Source organism: Ciconia boyciana, chromosome 1 (genome assembly GCF_034638445.1).
Source record: "Ciconia boyciana chromosome 1, ASM3463844v1, whole genome shotgun sequence".
NCBI lineage: Eukaryota > Metazoa > Chordata > Aves > Ciconiiformes > Ciconiidae > Ciconia > Ciconia boyciana.
Genome location: NC_132934.1, coordinates 193,910,123 through 193,933,757, shown reverse-complemented (window position 1 = coordinate 193,933,757; position 23,635 = coordinate 193,910,123). Strand labels below are relative to the sequence as shown.

At 34.5% G+C, this 23,635-nt stretch overlaps 1 protein-coding gene across 4 annotated transcripts in view; it reads left to right on the top strand.

Annotated features, from left to right (window-relative positions):
• NBEA (neurobeachin) overlaps nt 1-23,635 on the top strand; it is a 522,877-nt gene that overhangs the window by 238,947 nt on the left and 260,295 nt on the right. For all 4 annotated transcript variants that reach the window (XM_072854755.1, XM_072854781.1, XM_072854766.1 and 1 more), the window contains one exon: nt 13,859-13,920. In XM_072854755.1, the coding sequence (XP_072710856.1) occupies nt 13,859-13,920 (62 nt within the window). The remainder of the gene's footprint in view (nt 1-13,858; nt 13,921-23,635) is intronic.

Here is a 23,635-nt window from a genome sequence, read left to right as displayed (position 1 = left end):
GATCAGTAAAAAAAGTGTTTTTTCCTTGTTCTGCAGTTGACTGCATCTCAACTGCAGATGCAGTCAAGAATATATAATCTTCCCTTGAGGCATCAAAGATGGTCAGTATTCAAGTCACTGTATGAAATAAGCCTTTCTTCTGATTTTTTTTATGTGTGTTCATATATATATGTAAAAATATAAAAACTTGTTTTTATTTTTTATTTAAGAACTTCTTTAATCATTACCTTGAAGCTCATTTTAGTATAAAACATTTTATCCTTTCTCTGCATAATGAAGTTTGTCTATTCAGACAAGCCTCATATAGGGCTTATGCCAGCTATAGTCTGATCCTCAGATTTCAGGCACCCCTTGCAACTGTATGAATGCATAGCCATACGTTTTCTTTAATGTGATTTCTTGCCGATATGAGACTTATGTGATCACACTGGGTGAGGGGGATCAGCCTTTTACTCCCTTGATAACTGTTCAGTGTGCTGGCCATTTACAGCCAGTTTAACAAAAGATGCTTAAAAGATGTTATTTTTGCACCATATTCATGAATATAGGTATCTGTTTAAAGAAAAGATACTCTATAATGTCTTGGCTGCAGCAGTAGTTACACGTCTATTTCTTAATCAACTTCAATATTTGCTCTGCACTATCATTTGGGGTATACCATCATCGTGTAGTGAATAAATGGAAAACTGAAAAGTAACTTAAAAAAATCTCATCTGGTTCATTTGTAGCTGTGTAATATATTGTGTTGGTACAACACTATGGATATTGCAGAGTAAGTAACAGGAAAGCAATTGGTAAAGCAGGACTGAGAGAGAGTGCAGTAGGAGCTCAACCCTATTAGACATCAGAGGATCCCTGTTAGAATCAAGGTGTTAAAAATGTTTCTGCAGGGAGGAAGTTATGCAGTGGTCACGCTAGTGCCCTTTGCAGTGTGTGTCTCAATGGACGTGATCACTCTGGTCAGTCCGGGTCAGGAATCTTACGGATTCTCTGGTTTGTACTGGGGCAGGAACTCTGAATTGGTTTTCAAGGCTAAGGAGTTCGTAATATATTTCTTCTCTGCCATGCTGCCTCCCAGTCCTTTCTTTCCACGCGGCCTAGGTGTCTCAGGGTACATTCTTCTATGTCTGGTAAGAGTTGATGCTGCAGGCTTAGCACAGTACAGTTAAAGCCAGTGAATTGCCTGACCCAATCTCTGGAAGACAGATTTCCTTAATTTGTGGTAGTAGGATTCCTGTTCATAGATTTCTTTTTATCTTTCACTGTAGACACTTGCAAAAAGATCCCAGAAATCACACTGCTGTCCAAAAACAAACCCTGTTTAGATAATGAGGTTGGAACACTAATGAGTTACAAATAATGCTTTTCTTCAGTAAGTTTAAAAACATTCATCATCACTAACAATACATTGAATAACTTTATATTGTTACAAGCTTTGAATGTTGATTTGCACTGTGAGGATGTTTTTTATATATTTTCCTTTTTTGCTTTATGAATTTCTGCAAGTAATTTGCAAGATTTGGTTTTTACCATCAAGAAAACAATAGGAAGTTTTGAAACAGGGCATGAAAAGCCTTGAAATCTTCCATTTGATATAATTTAAAATGCTGCTGCTGATTGAAATCCTGCCTGCATATGTTGTAATCCCTTCCTAAACAGGAAAAAAAAAGTTTGTTAATTTCAAACTGCTATTTATAGGCTTGTAAGAAATTTGTTGTAAGAAATTCTTTATCTATGATTAGCTCTTAGTGTCTTACTGAAAGGCTCCACAGTATGCTCTTGTTTCTGCAAACACTTCGGGATTGAAAGTGTTCATCAATGGTTCAGATATACATGGAGACAGAAAACAACACCAGTTTCCAGAAGTCCGTATGGTAGGAACAAAGCAATGATGAAAGGTTAAATGGATAATCAAATCTGCCTATTTATTTACACATACTCCAGCAGAGTCAAGGTTCAAAGCTTTGCAACTTCCACACTGTTTTTCAGAATATGATACTAGTGACAAGACAGATCCCAATACTGGCATTCAGAGGAGGAACTGAAGAGCAGGTGCCACAGCAGAAGTCTCTATTTATCCACAGTGAAATCTGCAAACTATAATGACCCCCACACCAGTTACAGAATATTTTTCTTTCATATAATATTCCTTTATGATGCCTTTAAAGGGATACAATTACAAACATCAGAAAGTGAAGAGGATACACATTCATTTGATTTTGAATATTTAACTCTTGAATGACTTAAGTTCCTGTGTGCAGAAGTATGTTCTGAACAGGTGTTTAACATGGCAGGAAACATATAGATCAGAGATCCAGATAGCAACTAGGAAATGCATAGCATCTGGCACCTTTTTGAAAGTAAACCTGCCAATAATTAATTACACATATGAGCCACTCTATCCCTGTCTAATGAATTGGACACTTACTAAGATGTATTAGACTGTGTAACAGAGGTTAACTGCTCATGCCCTCTCCTTTGTCTTTGGCTTGTGTGGTCCCAGTGTAACTTAAGGGTAGAAATTGTTGTTGGCACTCAGATCATATGTCCTTGTTTATATTATCATTGTTACATTAATTAATAATCAAGACACCTTTACAATCCAAAATGTATGGAGTTGCCATTAGGCAGAAATGGGAGTGGGGGGGGTCTGTTGCTTTGCCAATGGAGAAAAAATGACTGAAAATGTGAGACTAATTGTAAAGTTTAGAATCAGCTACATGTATTCAACAGAAGGATTGCAGCAATAAAAAAAAAAAGACAGTGCAGCAATAAAAAAAAAATAAATACATGCCCTCAGGAAAACAAAACCTGGTAACAGTGTAAAGTAGTCAGGTTTGCTGAAAAGAAGCTCTGAAAGTTATCCTTGAAAATACAGAAACCAGTAGATGTTTGAAGTTACTAAATTACTGCTAAAAGTGCTATGATAAAAATTATATTATTAGAAACCAAACAATACCAATTGCTGTTCTTTTATAGCACATAAAGAAATGCACAAAATACTGGAGCCCTTAAAGAGCAAGAAAAGGAGTTGTTTGTGGGCCTCAGGTCCCACTTACCTTCAGCAGTATTGGGCACTTTCTCACAAGTTTCTTTTTCAAGCTAGTAGTCTGTATTCCAGTTGCAAGCCATAAGGCCTAGAAAGGACTGGTCTTTTTGCCTTAAAACTCTAGAAGAATACCCTCCCTGATGACTTCATACTCCTTCTTTGTCCTAATACCATCCAGGTCAGATGTCCCTCTGTCTTCCTTCTTGTTCTAACTTTCGGCTTTCACGGAAAATAATTTTCTTTTTTCCCTTTTTTATTTCAATAAGTTTGCCTCCTGCTACAAAAAGAATAGCAAGAGATCTATTTAACATTATTTCAAGGAAATAATTTTTTAAAGATTCTTGAGAAAGTTCTTAACATATACAGGCACTTCTGTAACTTAGCCTGTAGGTGGACTCATCATATCAGGTATACAGCAGTGCTGCATGGTAACACTGGACTAAGTTGTACAATTTTTGTTTTTAGAGCAGCCACCTTTTTCCCCCTTATTATTTTCTCCTCTACTGTCCAGGTCCAAAGAAAAACGAGGTGGTATGCCAAAAAGGTATTCAGGATCTACAGGATGTTCATGCTGTGACTGAAGCTCCCCACAGGCAGAGGTTCTCTGGTTCTTATTCCACTTAATTCATCATTCAGAACTCAGCAGGGGACTCCGCCTGATTTTGGACTTGAAACAGTTAGGCTGGTATTTGCCCCACCCTTTGTCCTCTAAAGGCTTAAAAATGGTATCAATCTACTTTATTATCCCAGCAGTATTTTCCAGAGAACTACCTAACTCTGATAAACTATAGGGTGCAAATAACATCTCTGTATCAGATTTTGCCCTGAAAGATGTATTTCTCATGAGACATAGTCTAATAATCCTTTTCCGTGTAGCCTGAGCAACATGTCCAGGTTCTTTACAAAACTAATCTCATTAGGGCTGGTCACAGTTTCTCCTTCTATGTTCCTTAACTCTGTGTCTACTTATCACCTGTCCTTATGACCCAGACTGAAACCTTTAAATCAGTGACCAAGTTTAACAAAACTCCCTTACTTGTCCTGATGATTTAAAGGCACTTCTACAGTTCATCCTATTGGATATGGATGAGCTTGTTTCCATGCCTTCAAGGCATAAACAAAAAATATTCCACAAAAACTCTTGAATCAATTAACTTGAGAAACTACTACACTGGAATCTTAAAAATATACCTATTTTTAGAGCCTTTTGGTTTTGATAGGAAAAAAATGTTAACGATAGCATAAACATTAATGAACCATCAAGCTTGATTTATCTAGATGTTAACAGACTCCCTACAGACCTGGGATTATTTTTGCAAGGGCTAAGAGAACCTATCTTTACTGTGTTCAGCCTAACTTTATGTTAAAATTTACCTTCACCAAAAAAACCAAACCTGCTAAACATATATTGTCTTATATAATGTCTTATTTTTGTCTGTTGGTATATGGAATTTTATGATCCAATCTTTTTCTACTAATAGTGATGTTGTCTGTGGAGATTTTCTTGCAATGGGAAACCCTCATGCTGAAAGAACTTGTCAGACAACAGAGACAGTTGTGATATGTCAAATTAAGATGGCAAAGTGATGTCAAAGCAGGTCTAGGGAGAGCCCATAACAATGTTACTGTCAAGTAAATAAAGAAAACTGAAACACAAGAAATACAAGTTATTTCAAGAGATCTATGACTGTGGTACGGTTCTGTGTTTTGAGAGACACTGTTTTAGAATGATTACCATTTGTCAGTAGGGCTTCAGGATAGGAGCAAGATCTGATGGCTGCCAGCTAAGGTCAGCAAAGTTCAGCGTGGAAATGGAGATCTATTTTTTTTCCTTGTTATCAAATTCTCAGAAAACAATTACCATCTAAACAAAATATTAGTTCATCAACAGTTTGCTCAACTAGATACAAAAATTAACTGGTGGGTTCTGCTACTCAGATCACACCTAGTTAAAATAATAGTAATCTTGGCCTTAGAAATTTAGGAAGCTGCATGAGTTCTGTGAGGTTTTGTGATACTTCCTATTTGTAGCTGCACTCACTGATCTCTCAGTACGGCCCCAAGATTGGCAAAGAGAAGAAATATAAGGAAATAAGGAGGACCAGTAAAGAGTAAGTGGTTTTACTGCTGTGCAGCCTATCCTTTTCTCTCCTTCCTTTTTTGTCATTCACTATACACACATTTCACTTGTGTCACGCCGCAATGATAATATTCCCCCTAATAATAGGAAAGAATGTAACAAAAATCTAGAAGGTAGTAGTAGAAAGAAGGAAATAAAAGGCAATTCCTGTGTATAAAAAAAGAAGAGAGAAACAAAAAAGAGTAAGTAAGCACAGAAAATAGGGCATCAAATAGGAATAAGTTATAGGCTGACACTAAGGAAAAGTTGATAAATTTCAGGAGAAAAATAAAACTTCATACCTAAGGAAAAATAACATTGAGTAATGCATTTGAATTGTATTCCTTGTTGCATTTTCAGGGAAAGCATGATATTCTAGAGGCCATCATTTGGGATCATCCTTATGATCCGTCTTGTCCAGGATGTCACTTTTGCCAGCTTTAGAAAGAATTGGAAAAGGTTCTTGAGATGAAGAGAAAGCATCATAGGTGTAGTGAACGTATAAAGTATAAACATTTGCTTGTGTGAGTGAAGTTAATGGTCTGATTTCTGCTTGTATGCTTCTTTGAAAATAATTCACTGTTGAGGTAATTCTTCTAAATGTATTTCCTGTAAGACAGATTTGAGAGGAAGTGAAGGACTGAGAAAAAAGAGAAAGGAGGGGGTAGATGTTTCTTCATTTAAATAAGAAAATTGTGAGGGATCAGTAGAACATAAAATCTCAGAATATTTGTTTTTTTTTTTCCCAGGTGTATTGAGTATGTGGCAACTTCTTTGGTGTTGGTTGTCTTCATTTAGTAATTTTTCTGCAAATTTAATCACAAAAATAGCAACTTGATCAGGAAAGGCATGGCATCTTGAGAAAATATCACATGACAAAAGTTGAAAAATCTTTTAATTTTTCACATTTTGAATTCATTTTTAAATGGCTTTGTCCATCAATTTTTTTCTTATTCCATCCATTGAAATAAAATATCCAGGGCAGCAGCTGCGGCGGAAATTTAGCCACAGCTTTGAGCCACTTATTTGAGTAATATCATAGGATAAAGGGAAGGGGAAGCAGAAAAAGGGAATCAGAAGACTTTCAGGATCATATTTTAATTTTCACAGTGGACTGTTGGGTGTTTGGAAAAAAATTGGTATGGTTTTCATTGAGATTCTTTCTAGATAAATAAGAGGTTTGGATTTTCCAGAACCTCTGTCTAAGTGTAGTTTATTTTTTAGTTCTTCCAGGCTTCCACCAAAATGTTTATAAGTTAGTCAAGTCTACCTGAAACTGAAGTAGACTTCAACAGAAAAGCAATCATTCCATCTTATAGACATTTTCAAGATTGAAGGTGTTTTAATGTGGTCAGCTGCAGTGCAGTGTGATCCCTGGTTTAGAAGGGGACTTCAGAAAAGAACAAAACACATTTAGTTTCCAAATAAAATTTTAGTATATAGTAAGTATCATATTGTTCCAAAAAAATCTGCTTCACTTAAATTTATCAGGGGATTGTTTTCTTATAATTAACATTCGTGTTGTATTCTTTTATATGAAAATAATAATTTTGTGTTATTAATACTAATTAGAACAATTTATCAGTTGATACATGATAGATTGATATAAATTTTAGATCTGTCCTGGTATAGCAATTAGATAAGCATATTAGTTCACTATGTCACAACAGATATTTGAAAAGAGATCCATCCAAAGAGATACTGTTTTAAGAGAAGGACACAGAAACACAAATGCATATATTGAGTAAATACCAATGGACCATTGGCCAAAGAAAAAATTACCACAGGCGCTAAAGGAAAAACTGGATCAGTTTTGAAAATCTTCAGTGAGATACAAAACTGAACAGTGGTAGTGGATTTTATTTTAGAGATTAAGTGATCTCCTCATTTGATGAATGAGAATTTGTGCATCCCATTAACACCAATGGAAAATTGACAGAAATTCCATATGTTGGTATAAGGCTAGGCTCTTCAGAGTAATGTGGCACCAGCATCAGTTTTGCCAATATCATTACAGCTCAAAAGGGATCACAGTATGAAAGTCTGTAATTTCAAAAAGTAAATCATATATACATTGTAATAAATCCCCTCTCTGCGGGTATGCTCTCAAGGGTTTTTGCCATTCTGTGATTCCATCTGGATATTTTATAGTCCTCATTTAGGTTCCTTTTTAGTAACTGCAGTGGTGAAGAAGTATAGGTTTTCTTACTTTAATAAAATAATTCAAGAATCTGTTACATAGCATTCTTATTTTTTTAAATATTATCCTAGTATTAAGATCTGTTTTATTTTACAAATTTGACTAATAGGGCTGAACCGTTTGAGTCGGGTTTGAACAGATTAAAAACTATTTTTTATGTTGACCTATCAGTGTTTGAGGTGTTTATCTTAAGATATGAGTTCTAAAGATTTCTGATAATATTTTAAAGGTATTTCATTTGATAACCTGGATGATAACTTTTCCTAGATTTTCGGGTACCAGATATAAAGAATATTACATGTGTTGTGCAGTGTCTTTCACCATAACAAAAAATCTTCTAAGAAGTATAACTGTCTTTATCAACTGCAAAAGCACTGAATCAAATTCACATTCATCATGTTTTTCTGTGTCACTCTTTTGCTCTGTAAAGGAGATCTACCCGTACAAAGGATGGTCTGGAGTACTAATACAGCCATCCTTCATGGTCCCTAGAGTTGGTGGTAATGTTGTGTTCTGCCAGTCAAGGCTGCTGAAGGGAATTGTTAAATCCATAACCCTGACTTTGTTATTGTAGTGAGTATACGTTCTTTGGAATAGCATTTCCTTTCATCTAGTGAAAGTAGAATTGTAATTATTTTGCAACACGGCTGTGATTTCCATCTGCAGACTTTCTGCAATTCCTGAATATTTGCCAGCCTTTGCTTTTCATGAATTAAGACCATTAGTGTAATTTAAGCATCTACAAAATATGTGACGTATGTATGGTTCTAAAATCAATTTTGAGTGTAATCTTGCAAAACATTACATTCTGTTTAATACACATCTTGCTTATTTTTTTTCTAATAATTACTTTGCTTGGAATAAGAACATCTGTCATTTCAGTTAATAGTTTTACATACTTAGCATTTACTTTCAAACTTTTCACCTACCTTTAATTTTCCCTCCATGCTCTCTTTTTAGTTCTGTAGTGAACTCACCAGCAACTTGATAATTAAAACCATCAATTTGAATCTAGGTTTCTCTGAATGACAACATATGGCAGAGGGGGAATAATGTAGATTTAAACTATCCAAGTAATTTTAATTAATGGTCAAAAAAGAAATCCTAAGTTTATTTATTTGATTCTAAGTTGGATTTAGCAAAATATTTCAAGAAAACATTTGCCATAAGATTTTGCTGGCAGAAGAAAGACATTTTGCAAGAACAAATAAACTTGAAGGAAAACTTGCATTTCCAACTAAAACATCACCATCACATTTTTCCCTCGTACTATCAGAGCCAAAACTTGCTTTAGTTTCTGTCACCAGCATGAACTGTCCTTGAAAATTTGTTGTGCAATTCCTAAGTATTGAACAGAGTATAAGGGAAAGTTCTATCAAAAATGGAGACACAATTTGTGAGTGGTCATTACCAGTGGAAAATTCCTGCTCTGTCTCTTGGCACAGAAGTCAGTGAGGATTATGGGAAGAGATACCACAGTATGAGTTACCAGTAGTTGTAGGGAACAATTTGAAATAATACGGTTTTGTTTAAAGTACCTGGAAGACTATATCAGTAGGAAAAAGAAAATAGCTGACCTTACAAAAATACAGGTTAAAAAGGAGAATTTTAGTATTTTCTGATTTTTTTTGTCTAGTTTTAGGACCTTATGCTAATTTCTAAGTACATTTTGTGCTCTTTTCATATGTTAATAAAATAATGCATATAATAGCATGTCTTTGTTTTGTCATAAGCATTTTTTTCTATACAAAGCTCCTATAGTTTTGATGACATGCTGTACAGGAGTAATAAAGGCCAAGTTTTCTCTGTGAACTGGGTTAAAAGGATTAAACTTTCTCAAGCTTTTTATTCAGCTATACCTGAGACTTTCAGATAAGTAGGAGCTATAACTGAGTGAAAGATTTCTGCAGGCTCTAAAGTATAGTTAATTGCATCTTTTTTTCTAAGTTCAACATAAGGTATAAAAACATTTAACTTTTGTTTTTGCTAATATTACAATTGATTCCAGCTCCAATAAGGTTTTACGTTGACACAAAGTAAAATCATTGAAAGAAAATGCAGGCAAACCTTGATAAAGACCAGATGAAATTGTGGTGGTATTCAGTTAGACTCATACACACATTGTATTAATAATAATAAAAAGAAGTTCAAAACCGTGATCTTATTTCATAAGGATTTTTTTAAAAATTGATTTTATCAGCCTACATTAGATTTCTTCAAAATAGAAATTCACACTGACTAGTTCAGCATGGTGACTTTGAGGTTTTGAACCCATGACTTCATTAATGCCACAGGCATGACTAAAATAGTATAGTTGAAATTAATCTTTTTTTAGACATTAATAAGTCATAGTGAAAAGAAATAATTAGCATATCTTTGGGCCAACAGAAGAACATTGAAAAAGAAGTCAAGTAAACCAGAGCATTTCAAGATAATTGCCAGGCATACATCATTTATTCCAGATTAGCTAAGGTCACGCACTTGATGCTCCCAGTTTTTGCATCCATATATGTGGTCATTGTTGCCATCAAACTGCTGAATTTTGATGGCTATATTTAATGGACTGAGAATAGACCATGAAGAAAAGTACTAAGAACAGCAAATATAAAAAGCACATACTCCATTCAGTTAATCAATGACCTTTTTAACCTTGCTGTATGCAGGAAATATCCGCTTGTATTTTAGTAATTACATTAGCTTCCTTAATGGCATTTGATACAGATGGTATAGGAAGAACTTATCTGCAGCTGAAGAATGTAGGCAACAGTTTTAGTTTGAATTGCAAATACTTTTTCTCATTGGAGTTAAGTGGGGGGAAAGAACTGAAATAAATTTGTGTGCTCTCCTCAATCAGAAAAGCCATTATTTTTCAAAGCTTGTTATCATTTTTGTTTCTCATTATGTTAAAACTGATAAAATTTTGCACATTCTAAAAATCTCTGTGAAATCCTGCAAAACTATAAAGAGGAAGAATAAATGCCATTGTTAGTGCATTTGGGGCTTAGGAAATTGATCTTTATTCCGATTCATGCTACAAATTCTATTTTTTATTTTGTGAAGATACCTCAACCAGATTGTGCCTTCTTTTCTGTCTGTAAAATGGAAGCAGAACATTTTCGTCCTCTTTTACTTTTTTTTTGTCTCTTAGAATATGTACTGTTTGCTGAAGGAAATTATTTTAGTGTATGTACCAAGCCAAAAGCAGGGAGGCAGTTCACACAAGCTGGACTTCCTGGAACAGAGGTTCACACAAATTTAAAAACCAAAAGATTATTAAAATCATCTTTTTTCTGGTCTATGTAAGATAAGTTCAGCAAGACAGGGATGATGATTCTTTCTTAACTTCTCCTACAGCTTTTGATTATGTGAGATCTTCATAAACCAGAGATTGCATTCTGACAGTTTTTTCCTAATAGGCAGAAATGGATCTGTCCTCCATTAGGTCTGATCTGTTTTTATCATTCGCTACTATTGACTCCACAACAGCTCTGACAGTAAACTCTGAAGATTAATTGTGTTTTGCGTAACTGGAAAAAAGTCTTTATTTATTTCAAATCTTTCCTGCTTAATCAGGAATAAGCGAAAATGGGAAGAAGCACAAAGGACACAAAAATAGAGCCCTTGGCAGCTAGGAAGGAGGAAATGGAGCATATAGTGGAGGGCACACACTTTCCCTCATATGATTTGAGTGGAAGGAGTCCCTGAAGTGGGAGTAGGAGGCTGATAAGCAAGAAACTTATAACATGAAATGGTGGCCCTGCTATGAATGTTTCACGTTTCTGTATTCTCTTTTACTTCAAGAAATGTGTGGTATGAATACTTAAGGATGAATAGGAAGTACTTCTGTTTCTATTTCCTTCTTCCTACTCATCAAGATGCATGGGATTCCCCATTTTCTGTTATGGCTACTCCTTATTTTGCTTATTTGCTAAGTGCGCTGCACACTTAGTTTCTGCTGTAGACTGAGCTCTCTGCAAAGCGTATTCCTTGCATCCATCTTTGACACCATGAGCTTCTTTTGTGAGGCTTTCCTATCTCCCTCTATCTTCACATGCGAAAAGTGCTACAGTCTCTAAGATAGTTATTTGTTTCTTTTTGACGTGAAAACCAGCCTCTTAGAACATCAAGTTTTCAATACTCCTGGTTATGAGAGGTGTTAATGGCTATTATCAATGGTTGTTTCATCAGCAGGCAATTACAGAGCTGGTTACAACTCATGGGTGTGCTGATGTGCTAACCAGATGTCAGTTCTGTATCCTTCTCTTTCTTAATTTCATCAAAATCAGTTAGATTCGCCTTTCCGATGCTAGAATGCTACATCCAAGCTTGCAGTTGATTAGATGTGATATACAAAAAGTTATCAAGTGATATCCATACAAATAGAAAAAAGACATCAGTTTTAGGTCAGATGATCATTTTACTCAAGCCTGTAGAATCATCAGGAGTTAAAAAATGATAGTATATAAAAATTCTTATTATTGTAAACAGAAAATTTTGCACTAAGGTGATTATCACTTCCTTCAGAGAGTCCTGTTTTATTATATATACAGCCTTTGTGTCATTAAGACTCATCATTGTTATCTGGATAATAATTGTGAGTATTTATCCTAGCCTTGTGCCATTTTAGGCACATTTATTTTGATCCATGCTCCAAACTTTCCTTCATATCATTTGAAGCTACACAGGTGGCATAAGTATCACCAACTGTCTTTGAAAGTTAAAAACTTCTAATTTAATAAATTAAGCCAGGAAATAGTCATTATGTGTTTCTCTTTAAGGTGTATATTTTGCATTGAGTTTTCTATTCTTTTTGGAAACCTGGTGAAGATACAAACAAATTAATGCTGATGCATAAACATTTGTTATAGAATTTAATTGGTTTATTTTTCATAAATGTGTATGATGGAGACATTTGTTCCTTTGATGCAAAATCAGAAGGTAAAGACACGTACAAATTTAAAAGACTGTAGCATGGGAATATGTTTCTAAGACCATTATTTTGACTCAATCATGTTTTAATACACCTGAGGTCTGATTTTGAAAGAAGATAAGTGAGCGTGTGACAAAAAAGATTTTTTTTTTTTAGTTTTACAGAATATGAGGTGGATTCATAATAAACCAGAGAACATTCTATGATAAAATATTTGATGTGTCTGTGCTACCTGCATTGGCTTAACTGTAGAGTTCAGTCTTCAGTTTGGATTTTCTTTGTCAGTTTTCAAACAGTGGAGGTAGCCTGCAGGTGATAAGTACCCCATTAATCTTTCTGATCCTCTAGCACTTGAGCATGAGAATAGCTGATCAATTACAGCAATTGTCTCCCTAAATGAGCTTTGCACATCTGCCTCTTATTTAATTAGTTAACTGTCTGCCCATATATCTGATAGAACGGAATCCTAGCGGCTTCTTACAGCTTGTTCTCTGTTACTGTACAATAAGGATGGGGTTGTTAGCAAAATGGGCACAAAAGGGTATTTATCCACTACCCGCAATAAATATATGTGCTATTGTGTAGGAGTGCTTTTGTCTCTAATCGCTGTTTGTAGAAACCTACTTAAAGCACATCAGTTTGCTTTTCAGCTTCCTATTTAGTCCTTAGTTGTAAGCTTTATATTTGTGTATTTATCATTTTTATAACACAACCAAAGTGTTTCCATGCCCTAAACCAACGTATCAATGTGTTGCCTATATGATTTTAGGTAACAGGAACTACCATATAGAGTTAACAGTAGAAGTGTAACTTCCTCCTTGTCTCTTTGCAATGCATCTTTTAAATACTTAGATATGCTATGCTTCTCTCAGAAGGTAAATTTGCATTTCCAAAGCTGCAAAGAAGTATTTCCAATAGTGGCAATGTTATTAGGTATTAATTATTCAAATTAAGTACAAAACAATGAGTAACAATTATACTGCATAATTCAAAGTTTGTTTTAAGAAACACGGACTACAAATTATAGATTATAATTTTAATAAAAATAAGATTCACATTAATGCCTCTTGTATTAATATTCAAGCTTTCAATTACAGGAAAATCAATTACCAGATGAAAATTAAAATAATTTCTAAGCAGAGGCCTTATTCTCTAGCTGTTAATGTCTGATCAGGTTATTCTTAAGAATTTACAGGATTTAGTTTTCAAAGATTGTTTTCTTATGTTTATCATATATTAAATTGCTTTGGATTATATAGATACATATTTATTTATTTATTTATTTATTTAAATGGTGAACTGAGGTAAATGCCAAAAAGACTTAATTAAAAAAACATTCTATCCTGAACCTGGTATAGATTATTCCAGGTGATGCTCTGATGCTTTCTGAACATTTAAGTATGTTTGAGATTCTCGGATAATTGTGCTTGAACCTTGTTTCAGTGAATTTGAGTGATAAAAATATACATCACAGATATTTTATGGAATTTCTGAAACCACGGAGCTATAATAACTAAATATCCCCAATCTTTTAAATTCATTTTTGACTATTTATTGCAGGTCTGGTTTGTATGAAGTCGAGTACTTCAGTGGTTGAACTTGTTATGCTGCTTTGTTCACAGGTAAGACATTCTCTGCTTTTAATGGTATTAGTTTCTTTGCATAGTGCTGGATTACTGCCAGCCTAAGAATTGTATCTTGCTGGGGTTTTTTTCATTCTTCCATTTCAGTATAACAAAATACAAATTAATCTCTTCTAGTAGCGTGTAAGTTGTAGATGTAAGTTTTTTTATATGTTCCATAGTGTCACTATATTCACAGCATATAAAATGTATATTTGCATCTGTTTTGAAAAGTGTATGGATGTACATTATACACTTTTTCTGTGCATGAACTCTCTTTCAAGCCAGTTCTTATTTGGAATAAGTAAATATGATACTGTTTTCATAATTTTATGTTAAAATCTGTCTTTGTATTACCAATTTTTTAAAATCTTACTTTGTGGTGAGTATTACTTTTGGTATACGTGACATAACTTATTCCATGTTTTATATAGCTGTCAGTATATAAAAAGCAGAGGAACATGACTTAGGTAGTCCTCAGGAACTGGCAGAAGCAGAGTATTTTAAAAATGTTGTGGTTATTTTTTTATTTTTTTTCTTAGCATAGCAGTAATAGGATTCTCAGAATTCTGACTCAATTAACATTTTGAATTGCTTTCACAAGTGAAATATTCAAAACTAAAATAATTCCTCATACTGTTTGGATTGTTTACATCTCAATTTTCATTTTATTTGTTTTGTCAGCAGTGTTATTGCCTAAATTCATATATATAGCCTTTTACTTTAAACTGCCAGTAAACATTTTAGAATTTTGCTCATTTTGTAAAATATAAGAAAAATATAATGGCCTAACAGATCCAAATAACTTCACAAGTTTTTACACTTCCCTAAAGACTTATTAACAGTGTTTCATTTACCAAGTTCCCCACAGATTTATAATACCAGTTAAACTCAAACAAAGTTAGTATATAAAATGCCCAGGTTAACTTGTTATATTACTACCAAGGAAAATTACTTGTTTGTAGTTTTACTTGAGCATTCACTGCTGTACATTGAGAACATGCACAAAAAATGTACTGAAAACAAATGAGTTTCTGGGGGTAATTGAAATGAAAATCCACTTTTGATGAATTTATCTGAAAATAATTAACATTTACAACTGATTTGGGGGGAGGGAGTTCCAACTTACCTGCTGTTTGCCAGTCCATAGGTTGCGTTTCGTCAAGCTTGTGTCATAAGGAAATCATTAAATCTTGTTTTCCTTTTTTTTTTCCTCTTCCTTTCCCCCCACTTTTAGCCAGGGTGGATATTGGTTAAGGAAAAGTAAAAGAATAATACATCCCTGGCAGGAATCCTCAGTGGGGTTTGAACTTCAAACCTTCTCCAGCAGGGCACTTGAAAAATTTGTTACCTAATGGTGAAGTCCTGGGTTCCAGGAAAATTCCAAAAGATCCATTAAGTTTTTTGAGCCCTATGTTCATGTCATGCAACTTTTTTTGTCTTTTTTTTAGCAGCTTTTGAAACCTTTTCTTGTGGCAAGGAATAACTTACAGTCCTTTCTTCTCTAGCCTTTGTTTTTACTGCAGTTCTCAGGAATAAAGTGGAATGTAGCATTAGGGTCTAGTGTCTTTGATGGCCTCATCATCTAATCATAGGTTTAACATTACTCATTTGCTGGCTCCAGGAATTCCTGCCATTAAGGGCCCTAGAGATGAAACTTTGCCTCAGATATTGATTGAAAGGAAGAGAGAGAAATTTAAGCTCTTTCTGCAATGCTTTTTCTTTAGACATCCCAGTAAAGCTATGTAACAAATGCAGCTAAATCAATTTGTTATTTTTATGACTATTATACATGGTATTTATTATTTCAAAATATTTGACTCTTTTAAAAATAAGCTTCATTTTATACCTGAGATAATGTAAAGAGCCTAATCATTTTCAAATTTTGAACATTTATTCATTTTCTTCAATGTTTGCTTGGGAGAGCTATTTTCCATCTACCCAATTACTTGGGGAAATTGCAAGCTTTTAGTTTTTATACACCATCTGATACTTTAGGGTTGTTTCCTTATCTGCTAAATAAGGAAGACTTTGTGTCCTGATGTCCATTTATTACTGAGTACTTCAGAAGCTAATGCTGTAATGTTTGTTGGTGGAGTGATGTTAAATGTTTCTACAGGAATTGGTCAACAGGGGGCTGTAGTGGTGCAAATTGCATTCTCCTCCACTCACCTTCCTAACTCCAAAAGTATTGCTTCTGTAAATTGCATCTGCACAGAATACTGTATTTAATCCTGTAGGTGTACTAAACAATCAGGTCTGTAGTTCTATTCACCTGCAGGGAAAAAAAAATAGTTAATTTTTTCTATTTACATTTTAAAACTATGTGTCAAAAGAAAATACGAGGTAAATGCTATAAAAATACTGATACGTAAAATGGCTAGAAGAGAATAGCAGACAGACAAATATCGTAATCCAGCCTATAGCTAACAGAACTTGGAATTAGGAGTTTAGGAGATGTTGTCCGCAGCAAATGAGGTTAACTCATCTCTAAAAAAACCAGATAGTGGTACCTGAGCTTTTCCATATGATAAATTGAGTAACATGGACTGGAAAGAGTATATAAAGTACTGCGGTTTTTAATAATCCTAATGTAACTAGGGCTTTTCTTCCTAACATGGGTAAATCCTTCATATTCAAACTGAATGACATTTTACAGATTATGTGGGGAAGTTTGAAACGTGTCATTCAAAAGATAGATGACAATGTTAAAAACCTTTGAAAAGTACAATTTTGTTTGCACAAGAACAGAGTAACTTTAGACATTGAAAAGGAAAGGGAAATGCGAAGTTTGTTTTCGTTTCATTTGCTACAGCAAATTAGATGCTTTTATGCTCTTTATGTTGGAAATTCCATGTTAACGACTACAGATTAGCAAGGATGTCAGAATTTTTTTTCTTATCTGAGCTCCTGAATAAAATCAACATTGCCAGCGGCTCACGTCCAAGGTATGGTCTAAATTTACATGAAATATCACATTACAAATGTCTGAAGGTACATGTCATGGATAATTCAGTTCATATGGGCAGCCTTTTAGACTCTGAGGGATATGCAATCAAGCCTTTCCCCCAAAGGAATTTGGAGTTTCTGTGAAAAATACATTTTAAGTTTTAAAGGAACTCCTGTAGGGATAGTGCATCATTTGTGGGTTTGGGGAAGAACAAAAAGTTCTACTCTTTGTATTTTCAGAATCTCTCTTGTACTGTAACTTGGTTCCCTGTACCTATTTTATTTTTTCCTATTATCACCTACTTCACTAGATTAAATTTAGGTTAATTTGAAGGCTTTATTTTCTTTATTTCTTATATAAACCAAAAGCATACATCCAAGTACTTGAAATATATTTTTTTTCTAGATAATTGATAATAAACATATAATGATTTTCACTTTTCATAAAGCAGGCATTTTCATTTGGATTTAGTCTATTTTAACATAAAATGGATGAAGATGTGTTATGTTTGACAAAATCTGTGCTTGATTAGCTGGTCTTTGTTCCCTCGGCCTAGTTGAGCATGTCACAGCTGTGTTGCTGTTGGAGTGGCAGATTTCTTCAATAAACCATACAATTTTTTATAAAAATACATTAATTTTTGCAATGTAGTTCCTTCTTACTTCAGATTTAGATTTCAATTACTTTTTTCTTATTCTTTCTTTTTTTTTTTTCCTAGCCAAAACATTACAATAGTTTCTAATTACTTCCAGATCTTTTGCAAATTTTTCTCTTTGGGGATACAGCTTCTGCAGAAACTGAATGATGTTATCCCAAAGGATTTTTATCTCATGCCACTTGTATTTTTATGTATCTTATCTATTAACAGGGGAAATTTATTTTCTTAAACAGAAAATACTGTCTTAGTATTTAAGACATCTTGCTACCTGACCTGTTTAAAAATATAACTATTATAATGGATAAATAGTTAGTTTAGGGAAAAAATGCTATGTCATTTGTGACTGTAGAATATGTGTAGAATATCTGACAACTTTCAGGGTTTTGTAATTTTCAATACATCATTCATTCTGTTGATTTCCCCTCCCCCCATGTTGGAAGTTTGATCAAGAATGCAATTCAGGAGCCTACAAAGGAAATATCAAAACTAGAATGAAAATAATCTGCTTCTGAATCACTATGTTGAGGAAAAAGATTTATTTTAGATGCTATCCCTTGTAAACAGGCTTTTATTAGAAAAACTGTATGAGGAATGAGGAAAAAGATATACATAACCAAGAAATGCTTTACTTAAAACTGGCAATTAAAACCTGTTAGGAGATTCTCAAATTAATGATAACACATGGTCCCTCTTATAATTAAGCTGTAAGTAGATTCTGTAAATTGTTTACTTTTATGAAAAATTATAGAACTTAAAGTGCCTTAAATAAAGCAAATTATACCAAGAGTATATCCATAACTTGACAAACTCTAGTATATAATTAATGGGTAAACTGAGCTTCAGCTAAGCCTTTCAAACGTTGGTTAACAGTGTGAGCCTCGTAAGTGAGTTGTGTCTGTCCACATTGTCTTATCTATTAACCTGGAAACTTAGAAGCTGCTTGGGCTGAATGCAGTCTGTCTCTCCATATCACAGGCAGCCATTCAGTACATACTTAATCAAAACTGATCTGTGAAGGATCTGCTCCCATGCAGCTCAGTCCATAAAACACTTTCCAGCAGTTTGACACATGTAAAACATAGTAGTTGTATACTACTATATATACTATAGCAATCAAAACTATAAAGTGGCAAAATGGGGCAGAAGGTGGGAGAGGGGAAGGCCAATGAGTGCATTGCCTGTTGTTCCAAGTGGCAAGAAAAAATTTTAAACAATATCAATAAATTAATCCCACTCCAAGGACAGATGGAAAAACAACCAACCAACCCCCCCCTCCTCGCCGCAAGGTATGCCTCGCCAGTGCAAATTCGAGGGAAATTCTCACTAAGTAAATTTGGTGATAGGTTTAGTTCTGAGAATATATAGGAAGACCTATCAACCAGGCACTGGAGAGATTTCAGTACGCACTAGCATATCTAAATGTGCATTCTGCCTCAAAGTATGGGATACCTCTTGGGCTTCGGAAACTGGCAGCTGCTCAACACAGAAACCAAGCAAAAAATAAATCCTTTTCTGATCCCTACAGCTGACCAGAAGAAGCCCTGAAATGTGGGATTCATATAATAGAAACGCAATCCATGCTTCTTGATACTAAACATACTCTATTCAAGGCTTTCAAGAAAAGTTTAAGTAGGAATTCTCCAGCTCTGCTGTACAGTGCCTTCTTATCAAGCACCACGCTAATAGGTATCTTACCAGGCTCCATCTTAAGACAGTTAGCTTTATTTCTGTACTACACTATTTGTATGTCTATTTTACATTTTAATATTATGCATTATTAGAAACCTTTTGATTTTCATTATAGATTTATTTATAATAATTTTGTATGTATTTATTCCTGTTGCCAGTATTAGATTCAACTTTGATTATGCTTATAGGTCCTTATTTATTCCCTCCAAAGGTATTCCTAGAGTTCTCATACTCCTTAATTTTTGTTTGATTAGTGGTAGCTCTTTCAGAGTAACTGTGATAGTAGCACACTAACAGAAGTGTTTGCTATTTGTCTTTTTGGCACCAGCTGCAGTAGGAAGGCTGAAGAGAAGTTAAAAGTAATGACTTCTTCTCTTAATTCTAAAGAACAATGAACCTAGGACTTAATCTACTTAGGAAATTAAGTCTGATATAATTTTAATGGTGAAATTAAGGTTGGTTATGCAAATTCTTACGGAGGTGTAATTTTTTAATCTTTCTTTTTCCTAATCATGAAACAAGTTGGATGTTGTACCTTTGGCCATGTTTTCCTATTTGTCCTGTTGGATTATCCACTGTCTCTGTATTTGTACTAGTGCAACTAGGAGGAGACAACACTGCGTATCATATCACTGCAAAAGTCTGAATTAAGATTTGATCTGTAAGGGAAGGATACATAGAAACACACATGCAAACATATAGAAACTCATTGTTTCAATAATCCGTTTTTCAAGCATATCTTGAAAACAGTTAACAAAGTTCTGGATCTGCTACACTGCTTCTGTCCTGCAGCTTCTTCTCTGCTAACACCACTTTTGTGCCAGTGCTGATCTTCGTAAGACAAACACATCTGAAAACTGTTCAGACGTTTGTTTCCTGGTTTAGTGGGTTAAGCTGGCTGAGACCCTAGTTCAAAAACCACCAGAGCTACTCAAAGAGAAGGATTCAGGATTGCAAATCTGGGAGCACAGAGGAGAAGAGAGAAAATGCTACTTGTATTTTCATGGCAGCAAGCTGTAAATTCAGATCTCTGCATCTAATGGAATCAGACTCTTAGGCTGCGGTTTCGAAGTTCAGCTTAGGCTTCTCTCTGGCCCAAATCACACTGGCAGAGGTATCATATCTTCTCCATGCCTAGCTCCATATTCCTGCTTGCTCCCTTTCACCAATACATGCAATGGTGGAAACAGTCACATCAAAATAAAAAGTAACTCTGGATAAAATAGTAATTTTTAACCAATTATACTTCTAGAGTAGCCATGAAAGCAATAGCTCATAGCAGGTGGCAGGTAGGATGGCTGAGGCTGTAGGAAAGAAAGACTGCCCCTGTAACAGTCAAGAAAAAAGAGTGGAATTTTGGCATTTGATGGGAGAGAAATAAGTTACAACCCAAAAAAATCCCATAGATTGTCATACACTGGACAAAGCACTAGAAAAGTGTATGAAAATGTCAGTCACGTAGCTCCAAATTGAGGGTTTGTAACTCCACTTTTTATCACAGACTCAAATTTAAGTTCAATAAGTAAAGTATTTGGAGCTGAAGCAAGTACTTTCTCTAATATTGTCATCCTATTTGGACTACATATTTGTCCAGCAAGAGAGAAACAACATTTCTACTGTGTCCTTATGCGTTATCAAATACATCATGTACCTATGTTCTGGTGTTGATTTGAGGCTCTTCATAATCCAGAACATGGCCTACACAAAAAAAGGTTGATATACACACTTAGTGTAATTTCCAAAACCAGAAATGAACTCCAGTACAAGCTGCAGGGGAAGTAGAAAACATTTTCCTTTATATTGTTTTTCTCTAGAAATTAAGTGGTTTGTTGGAGGCTGGGGGTGGTTGTTCCTCCCCACCCCCCAGTGTTTCTCACTTGCTTTATAGAATTCTGGAAGTTTGCCAAAGGATGATCACTTTGCATTATCTCTTTTTTTTTTTTTTTTTTTTACTCTAAAGGGGTGTCAGAGAATTTTCTTTCATTAATGCCTTGTCCATGTGTGGAATGTCTTCCAGCCCAATCTCAGTCTTCATCTCTTGGCCATCTGCTTCTGATAATGTAGCTTTCAAATGGAAACCATCAGTGTATTCTTTCCTACTTGTTGGGCAATGTTACTTCCTTGATTATTCTGTGAGATGTCCTTCCAGATCACCGTACACTCAGAAGACTACTTATGAGTTTTGCCTTTAGTAATAACCTGAATCTCTTCTTGAATATCTTACTTAAATCAGAGTCATCATGGAACTTCTGGTCCTGTCTCTTGCCTGTCCTTGTCAGAGTATTTTTGTCAAAAAATGTCAAAGACGACATTTATTACACATCAGCGAGATGCTGATCTGAACCTCTTCTAGATTCATGGCAAAACAGGCAGGATCAGAAAACTATAAGAATTACTTTCCCCATATCCTAATATGGCAAGGTGCCTTTTCTATTAAGTTGCCTACAATTGAGAAGGATCTTAGATCAGAGGAAAACACTGAGAAAGTCAGAGTCAGCTGGTATTTCTTAAAGGGCTGCAAGGGTGCAAAAGCTCATTATTGGAGGCCATCATTATTAATAAATATACCATAATTTGGGGGGGGGTCATTATATATATAATGGAGACAATGTGAGGAGTAGTTTTCTGTTCATCAAAAAGTCTTCTCTTCAATGGTGCATTTTGGAAGACTTCAAATTAGTTATCCACCTCTAACATCAAAGATAGGTTGAGTAATAAGTGGACTGGCTTTTAGGATTAATAGCAGTACGTAGCAACACATGTTGTTAATAATAATTTTATTGTCTCTTAAATTAAGAACTATTTTTCCAGTCAGGAAGCAAGCTCTAGAAGTTATGCAGGTGCATTTATCTTCTAGCACATATCTTCTGACTGCATTAGAAGATATGCAGAATTTCTATAAGGTGATTAAGGTTAATATTGTGTCATCTAAATAAATTTGGCCATTTCCCTAGTGTTGTTTGGATAATGTAAACGTTTTTGCAGTTGTGGAATTTTTTCTTCTCTTTTCCTTTAAGATACCAATGAAATGTTCCTCTGGGAACGTTTGACTTCATTTCCAAGATAAATTGGGCAATTACCACAGGTGATCAGAAGGGCAATGGGTCTGTGTGTTTCCAAGAAAGCGAAAAATTAACATATTACTCCAAGTCAAGAAAATAAAGGAAAAATTAGGCTTTAGTCTTGTGAAAGTGAAATCTGAAACTTCCTATTACCTTTGCTGCATTGTTAAAGTCATATTCACATAAATAGTGTTGTGAAGGTTTCACATTCTTTTCCTTTCTGTGATTTGGCCAGAAGCCCGGTGTATTCCAATACTTGCAGATTTGCCTTCCAGGAGGATGTCGTCAGTCATTCTGCAACTTCCTTATTGTGGGAAATAGTCGCTTTTAAAATGGATGACCTATCATAAAATCCTGAAATTGATCCCAAATTTACTTGAAAGAGTAGACCAAAAATACATTTTATTTATCATCTATCAGCAGTATACATGTGAGTGTGAGAGAAGGATAAAGGCAGTAAAATTGAATTCTTAGATCTGATTCTCATTCCAAACAATAATGGAAGGTTTTAAGACTCCAATATCTTTAGTTCAATTCTTCTAGGAATGGTAGGGACAGTCCTATGATCTTAAAAACCATATAATCTTCTCAAAAATTTATGAGCAATCTGATAAAAAATTTATGAGGCTGTATCTTGAAATCAGTTAGTTTTTCTGGTTTTACCTACTTTTAATGGACATGGTTTTCTGCCATAAAGAAACATTTCCTTCAATCTTGTAACATTTCCTTTGAATCTTTCCTCTTAAGTGAAGTAAAGCAAGTTATTGGTGATTTTAGAAGGTAACTTCACAACGTGGAGTTCAAATCCAAGCTAAATTACATGCATGTTGTGAATTGCAAACACATTTTTATAAAATTTCCCCTTCCTTATCCTGATAAAATGTAGCACCTGTTCAGCTCTGTACAAGACTTTTCTTCAAACATATTCAAGGTTCCAGAAAGAAGAGAGTCAGTATAATAGAATTTGATCTGTCTCAATAAGTTATGATTAAAATACAGTGACTGAAGAATTGACGTATCGTCTGAGTTATTAATACCTTAGACTAGAAAATTCAATAAATATTCAATATGCCAGAAAGAAAAAAAAATACTCAGTTTAAGATGTGGAGAGAGAGAAATCCAAAGAAGCTACAACTGATTGAGATAGGGGCACCTGTAGTGGAAGGAGAATTGTAGGGTGATTACTAGACCAGTTATCTGTCCATTCAGTAACTGCAGCTTGTTGAGAAATTTGTCATTTGTGACACAATTTTAGACTTCCTTGCAGATATTGGAAAGAGTGAGAGCTCTCATGTAAATTATGAAAACTCTGAGAATCACTATTCCTTTTTTTATCAAGATACTATGTCAGATTTA